The sequence below is a fragment of the Ambystoma mexicanum genome, chromosome 3p, assembly GCF_040938575.1.
Source record: "Ambystoma mexicanum isolate Mex_15411 chromosome 3p, UKY_AmexF1_1, whole genome shotgun sequence".
Lineage (NCBI taxonomy): Eukaryota > Metazoa > Chordata > Amphibia > Caudata > Ambystomatidae > Ambystoma > Ambystoma mexicanum.
The window spans coordinates 128,483,310-128,504,682 of NC_090925.1; the positions used below are offsets into that span (position 1 = coordinate 128,483,310).

At 45.4% G+C, this 21,373-nt stretch overlaps 1 protein-coding gene across 1 annotated transcript in view; it reads right to left on the reverse strand.

Moving 5' to 3' along the window:
• The window catches only part of LOC138579819 (killer cell lectin-like receptor subfamily B member 1C), a 283,572-nt gene that overhangs the window by 93,121 nt on the left and 169,078 nt on the right, over positions 1 to 21,373 (reverse strand). Inside the window, exon 3 of the mRNA XM_069650048.1 lies at positions 8,161 to 8,226. Coding sequence (XP_069506149.1) covers positions 8,161 to 8,226 — 66 coding nt within the window. The remainder of the gene's footprint in view (positions 1 to 8,160; positions 8,227 to 21,373) is intronic.

The window sequence follows — 21,373 nt, forward strand, 5'->3', positions numbered from 1 at the left end:
CGTTCCACAAAATGTTTCTGTGTTCCATCTACGTGGCAGTCTAAAAGCAGTCTGAAAGCACACTTACCTCTAAATAAGAAACCTCCTTGTCTAGTATAGGATTAGCTGGCGGGCCGTAGCAGTCTCAAGCTCGCTGAATTCGGGCTGCTGCACACCAAGTGTTTAAAAAATAAAATGGGTCAGGAACAAATCAGCATGTCCGCGCGGTGATGTCACATGTAAACAAATGACGTCAACGTGCGACGGCAGCGTGTGATAACAACGTGTGACCTCACTCAAAAAAGGAGAATATTTTAGATACCTATCCAAATAAAGGATATGAACGAGCGTCCAGAGGGCACCCACGCTCACAGTCTCTAGTTTAAGTAGTAGAAATTCTATTATGCACAATAAGTGTATATGTGGCATCGGTGTACATAACCTTCCTTGTTATTTAAGGTCTAGTGCATATAGAATAGCGGTTACTTAACTGGCCAACATTCTTATGTTGATAGAATATATAGTACTGATGTTCATTAGATCCTTAGATGTAATTCGTGCATATTAAACGATTGTCATACTTCTGTCCCCATCACAAATGGAAACTAGAAATTGACACACTGTATGGAGTGTTGGTTCTTTACTAATGGATTTAAATATCTGTCTCAGTAGGAGACTAGGAATTTACATACTGTATGGATCTTTCACTTTTTAAAGGCAGGTATGGAGGAGATCCCTCCCACAGGTTTCATGTGAATATTAAGATCAGCTAGCCCTAGAAAGTGTATACAGGTGTTATCCGAGCGAAAGTGGACAATCTAGCGATCTATTTCCACCGTGTTATAAGGTGTTTCCCTTAGGAGAGTGGACAACATGGAGGTATGTCCCCATCATAACGGTGGCGTTGATAGTTAATGGATTGACTTATAAGAAAGCGCCCAATTAAAACTCCTCATTCATCCTGTATGGGCTCTAACTGTCCAGTTTGTCGATCCACCAGTTCTCTTTGCTCAAGTCTCTTGGCATGTTCCCCCCCCCCTCTTGATGATCTCTGGACTATCTCTAGAACCATAAATCTGAATTGTGCCACTGTGTGTCTCTTTTCTGTGAAATGTCTTGCCACATGTGAACAAATGTTGTTTGTCCTAATATTACCTTTGTGCTCTTTACATCGTTCCTTTATTTTTCTGGCAGTTTGATCCACATAGAATATTCCACATGAGCAACTTAGTGCATGGATGAATGACATTGTATCGCCGGTAGCAAAGTGTCTTAGCTTGATTTCTGCTCCTGTCCGTGGGTGCCTGACATAGTTTCCTTTCATTACATTGTTACAATGTAGGCAGGCAATTGTGCCTAGTTTCTTGGTTTGTAGTGTTGTTTGTTTGCACTCGCTGACTAATTCCGCTTTCACCAGTTGATCCCTTAGGTATTTGCCCCTCCTATATGCTATTAATGGTGGTTGTAGATACAGTTTTTGCAGTTGAGGATCTCATTATATTAGTCTCCAATTTTTCTTGATCAGGCGTGTGTTCTGGTGACTTTGGCTAGAGTATTTCAATGTGTATAAAAAGGGAATCTCTTTGTTCTTGGTTTTGTTTTTTAGAAGAACTTCTCTGCTAGTTAGGGTGGATCTATCCCTTGCTGCTTTAATTAGACTCTCCGGATATCCCCTCTCTCTGTGTATTTTGAAACCAGCTTTTCCATTTAAATTGTCAGCATAGATTCTTCTGAGATTATGCGTTTAGCCCGAAGGAATTGGCTGTAAGGAAGGTTATCCCTTAGGTGTTTTGGGTGTTGGCTCAAGTTATGTAAACTGTTATTAACATCTGTTGGTTTGTGAAACAGATTCGTAAATATCCTGCCATCCTTCAATTCCAATTCCACGTCCAAGTAATATATCTTTAGATCTTTACCTCCATGGTAAACTTAATTCCAGTCATTCACTGAGTTTATGTATGCCAGAAAACTATCCAGTTCTTCCATCTCGCCTCTGCAGATTATAAAGACATTACTGATGTACCTCTTCCAAGTTACTAGTTTTGGGCCCCAATATTGGTGGATGGTTATAAATTGGGCTTCTAGATGGTGCATAAATAGATTAGCATATACCGAGGCCATTGCTGATGGAGGTGCCGGATGCCTGTAGGTAAATTTATTGTCCAAATCTAAAGAAATTGTTCAGCAAAATTATCTTAGTCAACTCCAGTATGAAAAGTTTGGAGGCTATGCAATGCTTCCATTCCAATGCTTCGTGTCCACCCTCATGGGGGATAGATGTATATAGACTCTGGACATCGAATGTCGCCAAGAGATCATTTTGCTGGAAATCTCTAATGTCTTGCAGTGTGTTCAAGAAATGTGTTCTGTCCCTCAGATGGGTGTTAGTTTTCTGTACTATAGGTTGTAGGACTTGGTCCACATAGATTGCCAGAGGATCAAAGATACTCCCAGTACCCGCTACTATAGGTCTGAGCGGTGGGTTTTGAAGCTGTTTATGGATTTTAGGGAGTCCGTAGAACACAGGAATAATGGGATTGATTTTGTGTAGAAATCTCTTGGTCTTTTCTGTGATCCAGCCATTGTCCAACGCCCTCTCTAGTGGAGTCTCAATTATTGTCATGATCCTTTGTGTTGGGTCTCCATCAATAGGGACATAGGTATCTATGTTGTTGAGGAGTGTTAGACATTGGACGTCATAGAAGGTGGTATCCATAATCACAATGGCTCTCCCTTTGTCTGCCGGTTTTCACGTGATAGTGTGGTCATCAGGCAGGTCTCTTATGATTTGACTTTGATGTTTTCTGATGTTGTACCGACTTGTTTTACTGTAATTGATCTTTTTAAGTTCACTGAGCATCTGTGACTCAAAGAGTTTTAATGCTTTGTTATTATCTGAGGATCAAACATGCTTTTGGGTTTCATCTCCAGGCATTCACTGGCCAGTGGTTTCTCAAAGGGTGGTTTTATGTCAAAAAAAGATCTTAAATCGCATCTTTCTGATGAGTCTGAACAAGTTTGTTCTTTCCTCTAGGTGTGTTTAGTTCTGTGTTGGGGTGAAAGATAATCCTAAATTGAGCACTTCCAATTGACTTTTAGACAGATGCTTAGAGGACAAATTCACCACTAGGTGTTTCCTTGCTTGTTCCTTGATCTTAAGTTTCTTGATGCCTCTTCTTGTCTTTTTTTGTCTAAAAAAGAAATCAGAGCTGTGGTCGATGTAGAAGTCGGTTGGAAATTATGTAAAATGGGGTTAGGTACATTTGTAGTAGTTGTTGATTCCAGGTTCTTAGTACCTGGAGTGGTGTTGTCTTCTCCGCTCGTAGGGGTCTCGCTACTAATGTCACTCCCATCTTGCCTTGGTGCTTTCAGTTGTGGTGTGTTCGGACGTGCAGGTCTGGTATTTTGGTAAAATTCTTGCCAAGAATAGACCATGTCCTGCGAATAGTCTAGAGTGTGTCTTCTGAATCTGCATACCTTACATTGTTCTATGTCTTTTTTATAATGATCCAATTATGTATTGATGTCCTCCAATATGGTTTTTAGTTCCTCACTGCTCTTCAGGGCCCCCAGTTGTTCACTGAATTCATTTATCTCAGTATCAAATTTCGAGACAGATTTGGCTAATTCTTCGATGGGTAATATAATCAGATCCAACAAGCACTTATTTAGTATCTGTTCCCACCTTTTTACGAAGTCAGGTACTTCTTTACATAAAGTCGTCGAAGGTTCACTCTTAGACCTCTAGGGATTCTTTGTGCGCTGTAATATTGCGCTAGAGTGGTTGCGTGGAGTTTTTGGGAGATTTCCCTTCGTATTAGTTTACCCAGTTGAGAAATAATGCATTCTGGATTAGTTGCAGTCGGTGTAGTGGTTTCAATGTCCTTAATTAACCCTAATATACGGGTATCTTCTTCTTTATTGAATGCAATAATGTTTGCATGCTTGTCGGCAATAGTATTGATCTTAGAGAAGGACATGTAGATGGTAGGGTGCTATCTGTATGTTAGTGTCACACACTGAGAGAGTGGATTTACAACATGTGGAAGGAATTATACAAGTGCACACCTAGTAGGTTATATGAGTTTCACTTATTCTAAGGTTATGATGAGGTGCAGGTGAGTGTGTGGCAACCCTGACACTAGGTTGCGTTTATCCAAAACAGAGAGAAACAGTGTCCACGGTCTGTGGAACACCCACGTCCCATGCACACTCTGGGTTTTTGATGAAACAAACAATATTTTAATATATAAACTAGTATTGGTGTATATAGTGATTTATGAAAGTGGAGTGTCCAATTATCTCATTCATACCCGAATGATTTCGTAGATTCGATTGTACATTTTTCACAAGGATTGTAATTATAAATGTTCACATGGAGTGTGGTCAGATACTAAATAAGTGCTCGTTGGATCTGATTCTATTAAACATTGAAGAATGAGCCAAATCTGTTTTCATGCTATGATTCGGTGACCGTCAGTCCCAACCCTCCTCGTCTCATTTGAAATTTATTTTACTCTTGTACGTTTTCAAAGTAACTCAGTGGGTTAGTGTGTCTGCTGCAGAGGCTATAACATAATTTGCAAGCCAAGACTGTCTCAGGCGTTCATCATTCAAGGTTGATAAATGTGCACCAACTGAGTAGGATAATAATGGTCACTGTTACATGGGTGCCAAAGGGCAAATATTTGTGGTATGTGCTACATAAATGATCATTTGTATCATTCGTGTTGTGGTCGACTGCACAGGTTTTTGACACTATCTCAAGTTTGAATGTCTATGTATTTCTATCTCTAACAAAGAAACTTTCGTTTGTATCCTGCAAATATGATGTAGAAAGTGAAGTGTAAGATACAATCGAGGATGCCAGAATCCTGCTTTGGGTATTTGATGAACAGGCTTCGATGCAGCTTAGCTGCTTTTCAATCGCGTACTTCCTTTAAATCTCCAGAGGTTATTTGCTGTGCTCCATGACCTTGCACATGACGTGCAGACTTATTGGTGACAAGACTTTGCTAATCTCTGTTCACGTTTACTTACTCGTTTCCCTGTTCTGCTGGATTCCTTGAACAAAAACGCCTAAAAGAGGCCTCTTTAGATGTGGTGCTTTACAAATCACAAAAAATAAAAACCCTGTCACTATAGCTGTGCACATTTGCAAAGTTTCCTCTGTTGGAAAAAGCGTAGACAGAATATCAACATTTTACTTTTAAGAAAATGAAAGCAGCAGAAATGGCTGAATTTGTTCTGGTTCATTTTACATTTATTTAGACAATGCAATAATGTAAGCATTGCACCTTATTATATAAGTACACTTCCTAGTTGTCTGTGCATAATGATCTCCTACATTTGCATTGTCGTTGAGAAACTACATCCTATGTTAATTTAGATATTCTGAGGCACATGATGATTTTGGTTGAAATGTGGCAGTTCATTTAATGGTGATTATCTGTGAGAAACAATTCATTTTAGGGCCCGTTTGATGTTGATATTTCGGCCATTCAAAAATGTATATGCCTATGTTGGCCAACATATTGTTTTCATATGGCTGTGTTTGTAAGAAAGGGAGATGATGTGATTTGGTATGTCGTCTTGCCTTGCTGGTCATCCATGTATGCTAGTGGAAAGTTGATGTATGAGAATGACTGCCCGCTCCGGACAATGTTGTAGAGTGTTGTGTGTGTGTTGGGAATGTGTCATTTGTGGCCTTGAGGTGGAGTGAATGGGGATGGTTTATGTATATACTTAAGAGTAACTGGAAACTGGATGAACTGTACATTTGTAAAATAAAACTACCTGGACTTTTCTACAAAGGGGTTCACTGCTGTCCTGTGTTTGGGGCCGCCCATACCTCTTCATTACACAAGTCCAATAGACCTTGTGCCTAGATGTCCGAGGAGGGTGTGGAGGGGGTTTAATTTCCTTTTGCAGTGGCTCAGTTTCAGAACGGCAGACTAGTTACCTGCGCAAGTCTCCCGCTGTGGGATTTGTGCCTTCCATTTTTTGGCTACCACTTACTTGGTTATTAAACAGATTATCTCTACAAACCTCCAGTACCATTTTCGTAGGGGCTTGTGAGCAACCAGATGTCTTTTGCAAGCTAGATATTTTAATACCTGCAATTTTGTGCAATGGACAAGGGTTCATCCCAATATGTTTATATTGGGGGACAAACCCTGATGCATGTACAAAACTGCCAAATTCCCCCCCCCTCCACCTCCCCATATTCGACCAGCATCATGTATTTCTTATGTTAAGAAGCTTTTACATTGCCGCAAATCGCCAGCCAGGTGAATAGATTGATTTGTATTAGTGTGAATGCTTGTTGATCAGTTTGGGTGGCTACTATGCCAGTTATGAAAGTACCATTGATAGTTAGAGCCTAACTCAATTTGGCTTATAATATTGCTATTCAAACTTGTACTGCAGGAGATTATCGATAATTAATTCATTGTTCTTGTGCGGTGTAGGATTTGAACCCAGATGTCATCAAATAGATCTTGACTTTCAGCTTCCCATTGGTAGGACCGCAAAGCCAATGTTAATGAGTGTCAATGTTAACTAACCTATAAATAACGGTCAAGATTAGCCTATTTCACCTTAGACAGGTGTAATAATTGTTAGCATGTCCCACACGTAAATGGAATTCTTAACTTTAGCCTGCGTCGCATCTAGACACAAATGTGAATGTTAGCATGTGCCACACTTAGACGGAATTCTTAGCCTTAGCTTGCGTCACATCTAGACAGGATTATGAATGTTAGCATGTGCCACACGTAAATGGAATTCTTAGCCTTAGCCTGCGTCACATCTAGATAGAAACGTGAATGTTAGCATGTGCCACACTTAGACGGAATTCTTAGCCTTAGCCTGCGTCACATCTAGATAGAAACGTGAATGTTAGAATGTGCCACACTTAGACGAAATTCTCAGCCTTAGCTTGCGTCACATCTAGACAGGATTATGAATGTTAGAATGTGCCACACTTAGACGGAATTCTTAGCCTTAGCCTGCGTCACATCTAGATAGAAACGTGAATGTTAGCATGTGCCACACTTAGACGAAATTCTCAGCCTTAGCTTGCGTCACATCTAGACAGGATTATGAATGTTAGCATGTACCACACTTAGACGAAATTCTTAGCCTTAGCTTGCGTCACATCTAGATAGAAATGTGAATGTTAGCATTTGCCACACTTAGATGGAATTCTTAACCTTAGCCTTCGCCGCAGCTATACAAAACGTGAATGTTAGAACATTTAAATGAAACTGTGAATGATGACAAGTGCAACACTAGAATGGAATCGTGATCACTAGCCTGTCTCACATCTAGACAGAATATTGAAAATTAGCAAGCGCCACATTCCGACGTAATAGTGAGTGATAGTAGGCATCACACCTAGACACAATTGTAAGGACAGCAATGCCAACTAACCAATCCACTAACAATGTCATCCCTCTGCATACTCCTCTCACACTCTAACCAAACACAACCACAAGGTTAAAACGCAGCAAACTGCACAAACTTCAATACACTGAAACAACAAAACAAACCGCAAATAGACTTGCACAACAGCACACGACGACTATCGACCGTATAACACCCCAAGCCCAGCCAACGGACCCACCGGGCTAAGGCTGCCAACAGCACATCACTGCTATCTAGCACTTTTCCAGCTCATTCCCACTAACCCACCCCGCTCTCTCTCCCTCTTTCAGAGCCGCCAGAGCGCCAGGGGGTACAGATATCCTTTAACATTAACATTAACATAACAGAGAGGGTCTGTAGTCATTACTAAATCTCCAAATTATTTTGAAAATCACTTTGGGAGAGTCCTTCCAAGCAATTGTTAATCTGTAACACATTCATGTTTGATTAATCGACCAAGTCAAACTGTTTTTTTTTTTTAAATGTCTTAATTTCTAAAATAAATCAGCAACATGCAAAGTTATTTATACATATTTCCAATGGTATCGGTTAGGCACATGAAAGAAAAGAATAATGTCATCCTCTGAACTAGGGGCAATTGCCAGGCTGTGTGCTGTGCAGAAATCCTACCAAGAAAGATTTGGGGTTATACTGCTTATTTTTGCAAATGAAGCAGTGCTGCTGTGATATTAAGGACACTGTTCAGTTATGACAACATCAAGAAAATCTATTTAGCAAATAATGATATTTTACCTTTTGAACTGTCAGAATCACATTTAATTTTAGGTGCGGGGATCTTCTTGTGATGCAACTTGAAAACTAATGCAAGAAAGGAATTAAGTGAGAAGGGAAGGAAACCATTAGAAAGGAAGCAATTGACCATGGAGGAAGGAGCTACGCAGAGGTGAAGCTGTGCACGTAATGTAAGTACACACAGACAGCTGGTCAGTGCAACCACCTAGAACAGCATCTCATCCCACAAGTCTGATACATTACATGTTATCCATCTTCCAATGACCTGTTCTGTATCCCGCTGAAAAGAAAGGCCATGGTAATTTGGGACAACCCCTGCATTATGTGATACTACCCACAACACACTAGTGGGAGAGTTTTTTAATTTGATTTCCCAAAACTGTATATAAAAAAATCAGAATGCTTTAAAGTCATCCTCATACTTTCCTTGTTCTTATCCCGGAATGTCCCTCGTTACAGCACAAAAAGGTCACAGCAGAGAAAATAACTTCTATGGCAAGGGGGACATGGCATACATGGACTCTGAGAAAATGTATTTACCACCCATAGCTTGCCCTCAAAGTGACTCACTTTGCTATTTCTTTGCTTGCTTATTCTTCTCTGTACTGGCTTTAATCACTGGGCTGCACGGAAGAATATGTATTGCAGTCATTTCAAATTCAAGTGTGCAGGGACATCATTTGGGGGTTGCCACAGCTTTTTTCAACTGGAATCTAGATCTTGTCAGCTGGAGAAATAACAGGGATGCAGGAAAACCCATGAAGCCGCCATCACTAACAGGTTGGCAGTCCATTAGTGAAGAATGCTTGAATAGTTGGGTTCAGAGGGGGCTGTCTGTGCAGCTCATACCCAGTGCTGTAGCAACAGGAAGGGTATGGGGGCTAGGCCTAGCTAGCTGGGAATGTGTAAGAGCATCCTGCAGTACTCAGTGACAGCACAGCATGAATGCAAATCTCATCAGTGTTTCTCATTGTCTGCTTTTCAAGAGGTGATGTTGTGGAGCTGCGTCTGCTGCTGTTTACATTTTAAAATAAAAAAAAACTGCAATTACTGTGCCCTGGTGCCCTGCAACACATCATTCCCCTCTACCTCCCATCTAACAAATATAACTGTGGGTTACTTACCAAATAAGCAAACCAGAAAGGTGATGGCTGGAAGGTTTTAAATCATTCATAACCACTGGCACAGCTCTGGGCAATCCTCCAGACCATCGTTTTTCTGGTTAGATGTGTGTTGGTCAGTTGCTGTTTCCAGTCTGTGGGAAGACACGTGGCAGGCACTGAATGTCTGCTCTTTGAGATTTAGGCCTCTTCGAGATGCTTTGTCTGTTGATAGTTTAGCCCGAGTGATGTACAATAGTCCAGGTTGCTTTGTTGGACATCTGATTACATTCACGGTAATTTGGGCCCATAAACACTGATATTAACGCTACATATGGTGATCCATTCTTGTATGAAATGTATATCATATTACAGTGATATTGTAACCATATTTTTCTTAGAGTACTGAGGAACAATGCTATGTGATGCCACGTCCTGTTTTGTCAAGGTATAAAGGGTCGTGTGCCATCACTTCCCATGATGTGACTTGGGAGTGGGGTCAAATGACATTGATGTCATGAGAGGTCAAGGGTAATGTGATGTTACTTCCGCTACCCCTCACATTTTGGTGAAATGACATCCCTGCATGTGTGTGTTCACGGTGGCTACTAGAAAGCCTGGTCACCTTTCCTTGGATTCATATGGAAAGTGTAAAATGCAACCGAAAGGCCTTGCCAGCTGGATGTATGTGATTTCACCGAATCCACTTCACCTAAAGAACCCCCTCTGCGCTACCTTATCCTAACCTCTTACCCCACCCCCATCTATGTTTTAACATGTACCCACTTACACAACCAAATTCGAAGAAAATTGCTTTTGAAGATTTCTCATTAGGTGAAATTGGATTCAGTGAAATTATATGAAATGTTGCCAGCTAGGCTCACTGGTCTTATATGTTTAGTCCTTTGTTGATTGTTTTTGTTGTTTGTCCAATGACTTGAAACTGATTTGTTTACTGGCATGCGTTTGCACTCAATAAAGCATTTCTTCTACTACTACTACTACTACTATTACTACCACTACTACTATTACTACCACTACTACTACTACTACTACTACTACTACTATTACTACCACTACTACTGGAGCTCTACGAGACCCTCCAGCACCACCTGTGTTAAATCCTTGACCCCGTGGTCAGTGGGGCCTGCCATTCTTTTGCCAGGTTGAGTTGGCTCCTACCTGCCAAGACTCATTAAAGTACATTGCACTGCCAGAAAGTCCTGCTCTCAGCCCGGGGTCTGGTAGTTGGCCATACAAATGCATGATCTGACTAGAAGGACAGTCTTCTCTTGAAGTTATCATGAAGACTATTTTGAAAACACAGTTGAGACTATAAGATGGTTGGACACTTTTACTCAGGCCTCCCACTTTCATCTAGTATAGACAGATTTCAAGAAAGCTTGGTGCAGGGGGCGTGGCCTGGAGTGCCAAGGATGAGGCTGCTCCTCTAATGGCCTCTGCATGAAGCCCGCGGCTACATCTATGGAATAAGCTGTTCCCGACCACTAAAACCCTAAAGAAAGCCATCCGCAGTGATCGGAATTGCTGGGGCACCCCCGACAACAACATGAGCCCTTAACAATCCTTTGTTCCCTCTGCATGCAGGAGGGTGGACCTCGCCGCTGCTGATCCGGCTGCCCAGCTTGGAGGAGAACCTGGTGTGAAGGCATCGCGTGGGCCTCCAGCCCTGACACTCCGACGCGGCGTCTGGGTCCCAGCACAGACATCCAGCCACAACCGTAACGCTGGCGTATATCCGAGGGGCTGGGACACCGGCTGCCGGCGGGAGCACAGGAGGCAACTACCTGCGGTCATTACCCTGTGTGGGGCTGGGCACTCTACCCCCCTGGGCACGTCCAAGAGCGGTCACCACCTCACCAGCTTCGTCAGAGCCTCTGGTGCTTGCCGCCTGACTGCACAGCTGCTCCCAGCGAGGTCCTACCCGATTCCGGTGCACTACGTAAGCTCCGGACCGGTGGCGACTGAACTCCCACTGCAGCGGCTGCATCGCGTGGATCCCATTCTGCTCCATGGAGGCAGACGGCACCTTTGTGATCTCTCTGCTCTCCTGATATGCTTGATGGTACACCCCGGCTCCCGAACTTGACTAGTGCTTGGGGCTGATGCCTCCTGATCTCCCCAAGTGCCTCCTGATCTCCTTGTCTCCCTGGGGCCCAACGCCATTCTGAGCAGCCACCCCCTGCCAAGAGAAGGAGCTCACAGTCTGGACAGCTTTACATTATCTGTTTGGCACACACTCCCGTTGGCATCTTAGTGAACGCGCCCCATGGTGCATGCCATTGCCTTAAACTACTGACTGGAGCCACAGAAATCAAATCCAGGCAAACAGACCTGAAAACTCAGAAGACAAGCTGCAGCCCTACTCTTCCCCTCCCCCCGACATGCTGGGAGAGTAAGCTTTGACCTCCCTTCTAATTTAAGACCCCCCACTCACCTAACAATCAAGACAACTACCAAAGAAGTATGATTTGGGCAGGAGCCCACACCAACACCCGCCCTGCCCTCGCTGCGTCCCCGAGAACCCATCGCCACAGGGGTTGAGATACATAGAGGATCCCTTGGCAGCCTTCGCTCGTCCCCACTTCTCAGAGGGGCCACAACGAAACGTGCAGAAAATCTGAGAAATTACGATATGTCCACTATGTTGCTTCCAGCAGAGAAAGAGAAGAAGCCAGACACTCCTAAACTCTTGCCTCAAGCTTCGTCGGATGTGGCTGGTCTGCTGGCAACCAAAGGAGAGATCCAAGCCTTCATGCTGGACATCAAATCAGAATTCCAATCCTGCATGTCAGAGATCACCGCTAAACTCGAGCAGACGGAGCAGAGGGTCGTGGAGGTGGAGCAAAGGGTAGGAGAGGTGGAGGACCTGGCCCAGGAACATGCAGCAACGCTTCTGGAAGTACAACGCAAAATTCAATCGTTAATCGACAAGAATGAGATTCTAGAATATAAACAAGTGGATCTAGTGAACAGGGCCCGATGGAACAACCTACAGATTCGGGGGGTCCCCTACTCGGTCCCAGATCAGAATCTCGCAGAGTATGTGCGGGACCTGTTACAATCCCTGCTGCCACATTTGGAGAAGTCTCGACTCTTACTAGATCGAACCAACAGACTGCATCCGTGACGGGGAGTGGAGACAGATTCTCCCCCAGATGTAATCAACCGGGTCAACTTTTACACAACCAAAGAGGCCATAATGATGATAGGGCGCTCACAAGAGGAATTATCCTTCCAGGGAGCCCCCCTTCAAATCTTTCAAGACCTGTCTATGGCAACAATACAAAAGCGAAGGGCTCCGAGACCCCTGACCCTGTTCCTTCGAGACTAACGCATCAGGTACCGATGGCTATTTCCGACTGCACTTCAGTTCTCCTACAAGGGAGTCCATCGGACTACTGCACACCTAGAAGACTGTCATGATCTCTGCTTCCAAAAGGTCAGGGTTTTCCCAACTCCCTTGGAAGCAGATCCATAACCCAGGTTCCGAGTGCCAACCAGTCCCAATTGGGACCTTTTGGACCCAGTCCTGGCGCCAGTGGCACCAGGCTCATAAATATGCCCAGTCCCAGCGCTGGAAGCGCCGGGCTCATAATGCTTGGGTGGACTTACCTTCAGCAGACCATGCTGCTTACTTGCCTGCCAGTTGAGCCTCTGATCCTCTTCTGTTTGGAACTACTTTTCCTGTTGGGTGGGGCTGGAGCCACTCCCTAGATTCAGAACACTGGAACTCTTCTGGAAGGCAGGAACTCTTTTCTTACCAGGAACTCTTTTCTTACTTAGGCGTGGCTGTGGAAGGAGACACCTAAGCACTACAGGAGGCTATTTAAACCACACCCGGTGGATGAATCTTGCTTTGCGTTATTCTGCAACCTCTGCAGCAGAACGCTCATCGTGTCTTCTGCATCCGGTCCTGGGCCTAAGGAAAAAGGCTTACCATCCTGAATCCAGTCTTCAGCAACACCTATAAAGACAAGAAAGAACAGGTTAGCATTCCGGCATCTGAAAGGCAAAGGCTTACCATCCTGAATCCAGTCTTCAGCAACACCTATAAAGACAAGAAAGAACAGGTTAGCATTCCGGCATCTGAAAGACAAAAGTTTACCAACTCTTCGCACGCTCCGGAGGCCTTCGGCGCTGCATCCCGCATCTGAAAGACAAAACAAGGTGCGTTTAAAGACATTGGGGAACTTTAATACTCACGTGCCATTACTCCTTTCCACATCTAATCCAGTGGGTATTCCGGCACCCTGCAGCCGCTCCGAACTCGTACCTGCAAAATAAAAAGACAGTTAGAGCGCATAGTGAAGCAGGCAACAAGCGCTTACTTACGTGCTTCCAGGCGCTTCTATTCATCACACGGGCTCCATCTTCAACTCACTTCAGCCCGTCATCCGTCCATCGCCGGAACCCTGCAAAACAAGAGACATCATTACTAAAGACTTTAAAGACATTTGAATGACTCGAAACTTACCGTTCGTGCAGTAAACGACGGACAGCAGTCCTCTGAAGTCAAGAGGCCTGCGCTACCTATCCAGTGAAGAAACTGGTTACAGCACCCTGCCCCGAGGCAGATGGAGAGCTCGGCATTCACTTACCTAAGGTGAGAGCGTTAACCTTTGGGGGTCTACAGGAGAGGAGAAGAGGAAAGAGATAGGGACACCCCAATAACCCCAGTTCATTAACCCCATATTTTCTATCTGCAGACATCTTACTCTACACGTCAGGCATACAGTGCACAGAGGTCCAGCCCAAAGAGCCAACCGGGTGCTACACATCACCTTTGAAGATACGGTAGTCGCCCAGTCAAGACCGGCGCCTCTGCGAGAATCAGGTGAGCGTTACAGAACGCAAAGCCTACCGCAAAACTCTCGCCCAGGCGCTATGGAAACCTCGGATACTGACCCCCTAGCCCGGTTACTTGGGGAACTAAGGGCAGAAGTGCATGCAGCTCGTCAGGAAACGAATGCTCTAAGAAGGGAACTAATTATTTCCAAGGAGAGAACAGACAATCTTGCTAGACAAGTGCTACAGTCACAAGCCGGACAGACCCCGTTACCCGCATCAGGGGCAAATCTTCCTTCAACATCCTCTATGAATCCAGTGCAGATCAACCTACCTGGGAATGTACCTCTGGCTCCGCCCGAACGATTTTCTGGTGACCCAAAGAGGTTTGCAGTATTTATCAATTAGTGCCGGTTGCACTTCTTATGCCGGCCAGCAGCCTTTCCAACTGATCAAGCAAAAGTAGCTTTTGTACTTTCGTACCTTAGTGGCAATGCGGCAGACTGGTCGATCCCTCTAGTTAATCAAGATGATCCGGTTCTCCATGATTTTCAAGCCTTTCAGCTTAGTATGGAAAAACTGTTCGCAAGACATTCACAGGGGCAGGCCTTGGACAATGAGCTTCTTTCGTTGCGACAGGGTAATCAAGACCTTTTGGCTTATATTGCATCTTTCAATAGACTAATAGTGGAAACTCAATGGCCTGAGGACAAAAGGATTACGCTGTTTTATAGAGGTCTACGTGGAGAGCTCAAAGACGTTTTAGCCCAAGTAGTGAATCCCCCACAAGACTGTTCAGATTATATAGACTTGGTCGTTCAAATAGATCACAGGCTGCAGAACAGGAAGGCCGATCGTTCCAAGTTTGATGCTCGAGTATTTTCCAAACCGCCAACTCCTTCCAAAGGAGTAGACTCCGGGGAACCCATGCAAATAGGGGGTCTGAAAGGTCCTCTAACACAAAGGGAGCGGGAAAGGAGGAAACAGTTGCAATTATGCCTATATTGCGGAAACTCAGGGCACTTTCTTCGAGACTGTCCGGTGAAAACTGCCAAGAAGGCAGTAGGAGCTGCAGTTACCAAAGTTACAAACTCTGAGCAGGGAAACGACCTCGCCCGACAAGAATAGAGGTCCTCTTGCCGAGCGTGAAAACCAGTTCCGTGACCTCGCATTTCGTGATACCTATGGTCCTCATTAGCCCTGATAATCCGGATCGATTACATGCAATTGAAGCTTACGTCGACAGCGGTGCCATCGGCAATTATGTGGATCATGAAATGGTTTTGAGGATGAATCTAACTCTTTGTCCCAAGGCTGTAAAGGACGTCATTACTACGGTGGATGGTACGGAGATAGCCTCCGGGCCAGTAACGCATACCACTCAAGAGGTGACGCTAGTAAGTCAAGATGGACACCATGAGAAGATTGTGTTCGATGTGATCAAGGCCCCTCAGTTTCAGATTATTCTAGGAATACCTTGGTTAGAGAAACACAATCCTCTGATCGATTGGCGAGCAAGAACGGTCCAGTTTCCAGAATGTGTCTCTACTTGTCACCCTCCACCTGGTGTTGCACTGGCCGCAATTTCTTCAGAGACTCCCCAGTTACCTCCTGAATACCTAGAATACCAAGATGTTTTCCGGAAGGATCAGGCTAACTCTCTACCTCCTCATAGGTCTTATGACTGCCAGATAGACCTGATACCTGGATCTACTCCTCCTTGTAGTAGAATTTATGCCCTCACCGAGCCTGAGAACCTTCACCTACGACAATACCTGGATCAATACCTGGCAAATGGGTTTATTCGTCCTTCCAAGTCCCCTGCTTCTTCAGCTTTGTTCTTCGTTCCAAAAAAGGAAGGAGACCTTAGAACTTGTATCGATTATCGCTCCCTGAACCAGATCACCGTTAAGAATAGATATCCGTTACCTTTGATCCCTGAACTCCTGGACCAAGTCAGAAAAGCATGCATATATACAAAGCTGGATCTTAGAGGAGCTTACCACTTGGTACGAGTAAAAGAGGGCGATGAATGGAAGACGGCCTTCCGCACCAAGTATGGGCTATTTGAATATCAGGTCATGCCCTTCGGACTTTGCAATGCCCCGGCCGCCTTTCAATATTTTATGAACGATGTCCTCAGAGAGCTCATAGATGTATGTGTTGTTGTTTACATTGACGACATCCTCGTTTATTCTTCATCGGAATCTGAACATCGGAAACACGTGAAAATGGTCCTCGAAAGATTGCGTCAACACAAACTTTTCGCTAAGTTGGAAAAATGTGTTTTCAACGTGACTGAAGTTGAATTCTTGGGATTCATATTATCACCTGGCGGAGTGCGTATGGATTCAAAGAAGGTCGATGCAGTTCTCAAATGGCCATCACCATCCTCCGTAAAAGGTGTGCAAAGCATGTTAGGCTTCGCTAACTTTTACCGCAGGTTTATCCCCGAATTCTCTCGAATAGTCCAGCCCATCACTGCCTTGTTAAAGAAAAACAAACGTTTTGAATGGTCTACCGAGGCGGAACAAGCTTTCCAGGATTTGAAGACTAAATTTATCTCTGCACCAATCTTAAAACACCCTCGCCCCGAACTCCCCTACATCGTGGAAACTGATGCTTCAAGCCTTGCCATGGGGGCAGTTCTATCACAAAAGGACCCGGTAACCAATCAGTTGCATCCCGTGGCATTTTGGTCCCGCGAATTCTCGCCTCCTGAAATCAATTACACGATTACTGACAAGGAACTTCTGGCTATCAAGTCTGCCTTTAAGGCTTGGCGGCATTATCTGCTGGGGGCCCGACACACCGTTACTGTGATTACGGATCACCGAAACCTGCAATATTTGAAGACCGCAAAAGCCCAATCCTCTAGACAACTCCGTTGGGCATTATTCTTTGCCGAGTTTGACTTCATAATTACCTATCGACCTGGTACAAAGAACGGTAAAGCCGATGCCCTTTCTCGGATGGGAGTGGAAGAACACTTGGTCAACCCTAAACCTGTACCAATCATTCCCGAACAAAGAATTCTGGGTGTAATCGCCACAGAATCCATAGAGGAAGTTAAGGATAAAGCCAGGCAACTTGTAACTCCAGCAGACATACAGAATTGGCATCTGCAGGGAAAGGACTTTGCAGTAAAGGACAACTTATTGTATTTCCAAGAACGATTATACCTACCCAGCACAGATTTACAGAAAAAAGTAATCTCTTGTCATCACGACTCTTTAATGGAAGGTCATCCCGGTATAGCCAAGACCTCAGAAAAGATCAAGCGCTACTTCTGGTGGCCGTCTTGGAAAAAAGATATCAGAGACTTTATAATGTCCTGTGGAGTATGCGCCCAAAACAAGAGTCAAAAGGAAAGACCAGCAGGCCTCTTACGCCCTATTGACATCCCACCTCGCCCTTGGCATACGCTTTCTATGGACTTCATCACCGATCTACCTCCATGCTCCGGATACAATACGATTCTAGTAATCGTGGACTTATTCTCCAAGATGGCGCATTTCATTCCGCTCAAAGGCTTGCCAACAGCAGCAACTCTGGCCCGAGAATTTCTCGAAAACATCGTCCGACTGAACGGTTTTCCTTCGGTTCTAATTTCGGATCGAGGTAGTCAATTTATTTCTCATTTTTGGCGAAGTTGCTGTCGGTCGGCTCAAATTGATGTGAGACTATCGACCAGTCACCACCCTCAGACCGACGGACAAACCGAGAGGACCAATCAAACTCTGGAACAGTATTTACGCTGCATGCTGCAACAAACTGAAAAAACTTGGAAAGATATCCTTTGGATAGCCGAGTATGCCTACAATAACTCTGTCCATTCGGGAACTGGGAAAACCCCGTTTTTTCTTTTGTACGGCAGTCACCCTCGAACCTGGGAGTTGGATCCCCTCCAAGATCTTGAAACACCAGCAGTAGACTACCTGCATTCTACAATCACCCAAGCCTTTAAGGAAGCTGTTTCTCACCTTCAAAGGGCTAAAGAACAATACAAGAAAGGAGCAGATCAACATCGGAAGGAAGCCCCTCACTATCAAGTAGGGGATCAAGTCTGGTTATCCACCAAATATCTATCTCTAAAGGGGCCACGCACATTCAACCCAAGATACCTTGGTCCCTATTCCATCACTACCATAGTAAACCCAGTAGCGGTCAAGTTGGACTTGCCCCCGCACATGAAGATACATCCGGTCTTCCACGTCTCTCTATTAAAACCCGTGCAACCTCAAACCCGACTAACCAAATCTCCAAAACCTATCCTAGTGGATGGAGAACTCGAGTTTGAAGTCAAAAGCATTCTGGACTCCAAGATCTCCAAATCTAAACTATTCTACCTAATTGACTGGAAAGGCTACGGCCCCCAAGAGAGATCCTGGGAACCTGCTGAATATGTCCACGCTCCTCGCCTAATCAAAAGATTTCACCGAACATTTCCTGACAAGCCAAAACCCCCGGAGAAGCCCGGTTTGGGAGGGGCCTTGAGGGGGGGTACTGTCATGATCTCTGCTTCCAAAAGGTCAAGGTTTTCCCAACTCCCTTGGAAGCAGATCCATAACCCAGGTTCCGAGTGCCAACCAGTCCCAATTGGGACCTTTTGGACCCAGTCCTGGCGCCAGTGGCACCAGGCTCATAAATATGCCCAGTCCCAGCGCTGGAAGCGCCGGGCTCATAATGCTTGGGTGGACTTACCTTCAGCAGACCATGCTGCTTACTTGCCTGCCAGTTGAGCCTCTGATCCTCTTCTGTTTGGAACTACTTTTCCTGTTGGGTGGGGCTGGAGCCACTCCCTAGATTCAGAACACTGGAACTCTTCTGGAAGGCAGGAACTCTTTTCTTACCAGGAACTCTTTTCTTACTTAGGCGTGGCTGTGGAAGGAGACACCTAAGCACTACAGGAGGCTATTTAAACCACACCCGGTGGATGAATCTTGCTTTGCGTTATTCTGCAACCTCTGCAGCAGAACGCTCATCGTGTCTTCTGCATCCGGTCCTGGGCCTAAGGAAAAAGGCTTACCATCCTGAATCCAGTCTTCAGCAACACCTATAAAGACAAGAAAGAACAGGTTAGCATTCCGGCATCTGAAAGGCAAAGGCTTACCATCCTGAATCCAGTCTTCAGCAACACCTATAAAGACAAGAAAGAACAGGTTAGCATTCCGGCATCTGAAAGACAAAAGTTTACCAACTCTTCGCACGCTCCGGAGGCCTTCGGCGCTGCATCCCGCATCTGAAAGACAAAACAAGGTGCGTTTAAAGACATTGGGGAACTTTAATACTCACGTGCCATTACTCCTTTCCACATCTAATCCAGTGGGTATTCCGGCACCCTGCAGCCGCTCCGAACTCGTACCTGCAAAATAAAAAGACAGTTAGAGCGTATAGTGAAGCAGGCAACAAGCGCTTACTTACGTGCTTCCAGGCGCTTCTATTCATCACACGGGCTCCATCTTCAACTCACTTCAGCCCGTCATCCGCCATCGCCGGAACCCTGCAAAACAAGAGACATCATTACTAAAGACTTTAAAGACATTTGAATGACTCGAAACTTACCGTTCGTGCAGTAAACGACGGACAGCAGTCCTCTGAAGTCAAGAGGCCTGCGCTACCTATCCAGTGAAGAAACTGGTTACAGCACCCTGCCCCGAGGCAGATGGAGAGCTCGGCATTCACTTACCTAAGGTGAGAGCGTTAACCTTTGGGGGTCTACAGGAGAGGAGAAGAGGAAAGAGATAGGGACACCCCAATAACCCCAGTTCATTAACCCCATATTTTCTATCTGCAGACATCTTACTCTACACGTCAGGCATACAGTGCACAGAGGTCCAGCCCAAAGAGCCAACCGGGTGCTACACATCACCTTTGAAGATACGGTAGTCGCCCAGTCAAGACCGGCGCCTCTGCGAGAATCAGGTGAGCGTTACAAAGACGCAGAGATGATCTTACGGCCCAATTCGCCAACGAACAAGGATGACACTTTGCCAGTCTCCCCTACTGGCGACAACGAGGAGCTCCCCTCTAAGCCGAGACGATTGGCCCAGACGAAAATTCCAAATGGACGGAAGATAAAGTGACCTGTCCCCTGCAGCCCTGCTGGCCTGGACCCAGGCGTCTCTCAATGCCCCAGCACCCAACCCCTCATTGGGCCTACAACTTGGGACAACTGAGCCCGCGGACACCCAATCTACTCGGGATACCATACATTTCTATGGCGGCGACGGGCTTCACACGGCTCATGCCTGACTCCAAGGTGGATGTCACCTGAAAACCCCTGGAGTGAACCACAGACATTTTTGTTTCAGTTACTTGGGATTGTCACCGACGAAAGATGGTCAGCATCCCTTGAGTTCGTTGTGATGGCTTCATGTTGGAAGCCTCAGGTAAAACCTCGGTTGCACTGCGGATCCCCAAACACAGATACCCTAGATGGTGACTGAGCTGCACCTGGCCTCCACCCCCCACCCAGAGATCGAGAGCACCACCGGTGGAACCCCCGCCGCATCAGAAGCACAATTTCATTTCTCTGAATATGAATGGCGTGAACAAAAATTGGTGTTAAAACGGCTCCAGGACATGGAAGCCTTGTGATCTTTTTGCAGGAAACGCACCTATTGCCACCAGATTTCACTTGTCTTTGCTGCAAGCAATTCCCACTTCAATACCTAGCCTCTAATGGAACGAAGAAAGGGGGAACGGCTGTACTATTAGCCAAAGAAGTCCAGTTCAAAACAGTGGAGACATTATTCTGCCCAGAGGGGCGATACACGGCAGTCAAGGGCTTTATCTACGGCAACTTTACTCCCTCATCTCGGTCTATGCCCCCAATGAAGTACAAGAGACATTCTACGAAGCATTGGGGAGAAGCCTCCTCCCCTTTGCAGAAGGCCAAATAATTGTTGGCAGAGACTTTAACGTGGTCCCGGACACCCTATGGGATAGATCACACCCCCCGGCCTCCAGAGACTTTAAGATCGCCATGGGCCTCCTCCGTCTGTTTAGTACCCTGGGGATTGTGGACTCGTGGAGGGTTCTACACCCAGGTGAAAAGGACTTCTCCTTCTTTTCACACGTACACAGGGCATCCTCCCGCATAGACCTTTTGCTAACCTCCCCGCAAATCCTGGCCTTTGTGGACCATGTGACCATAGGGACGATGGTACTCTCAGACCATGCCCTGGTCAAACTAACCCTTCGAGCACACGACCCTGCTCCGTCCCCCCGACACAGCTGGAAGTTATACGCCCCTATTTTAAACGACATGTCACTGAGGGATGCGGTAGCCAATGTGATCC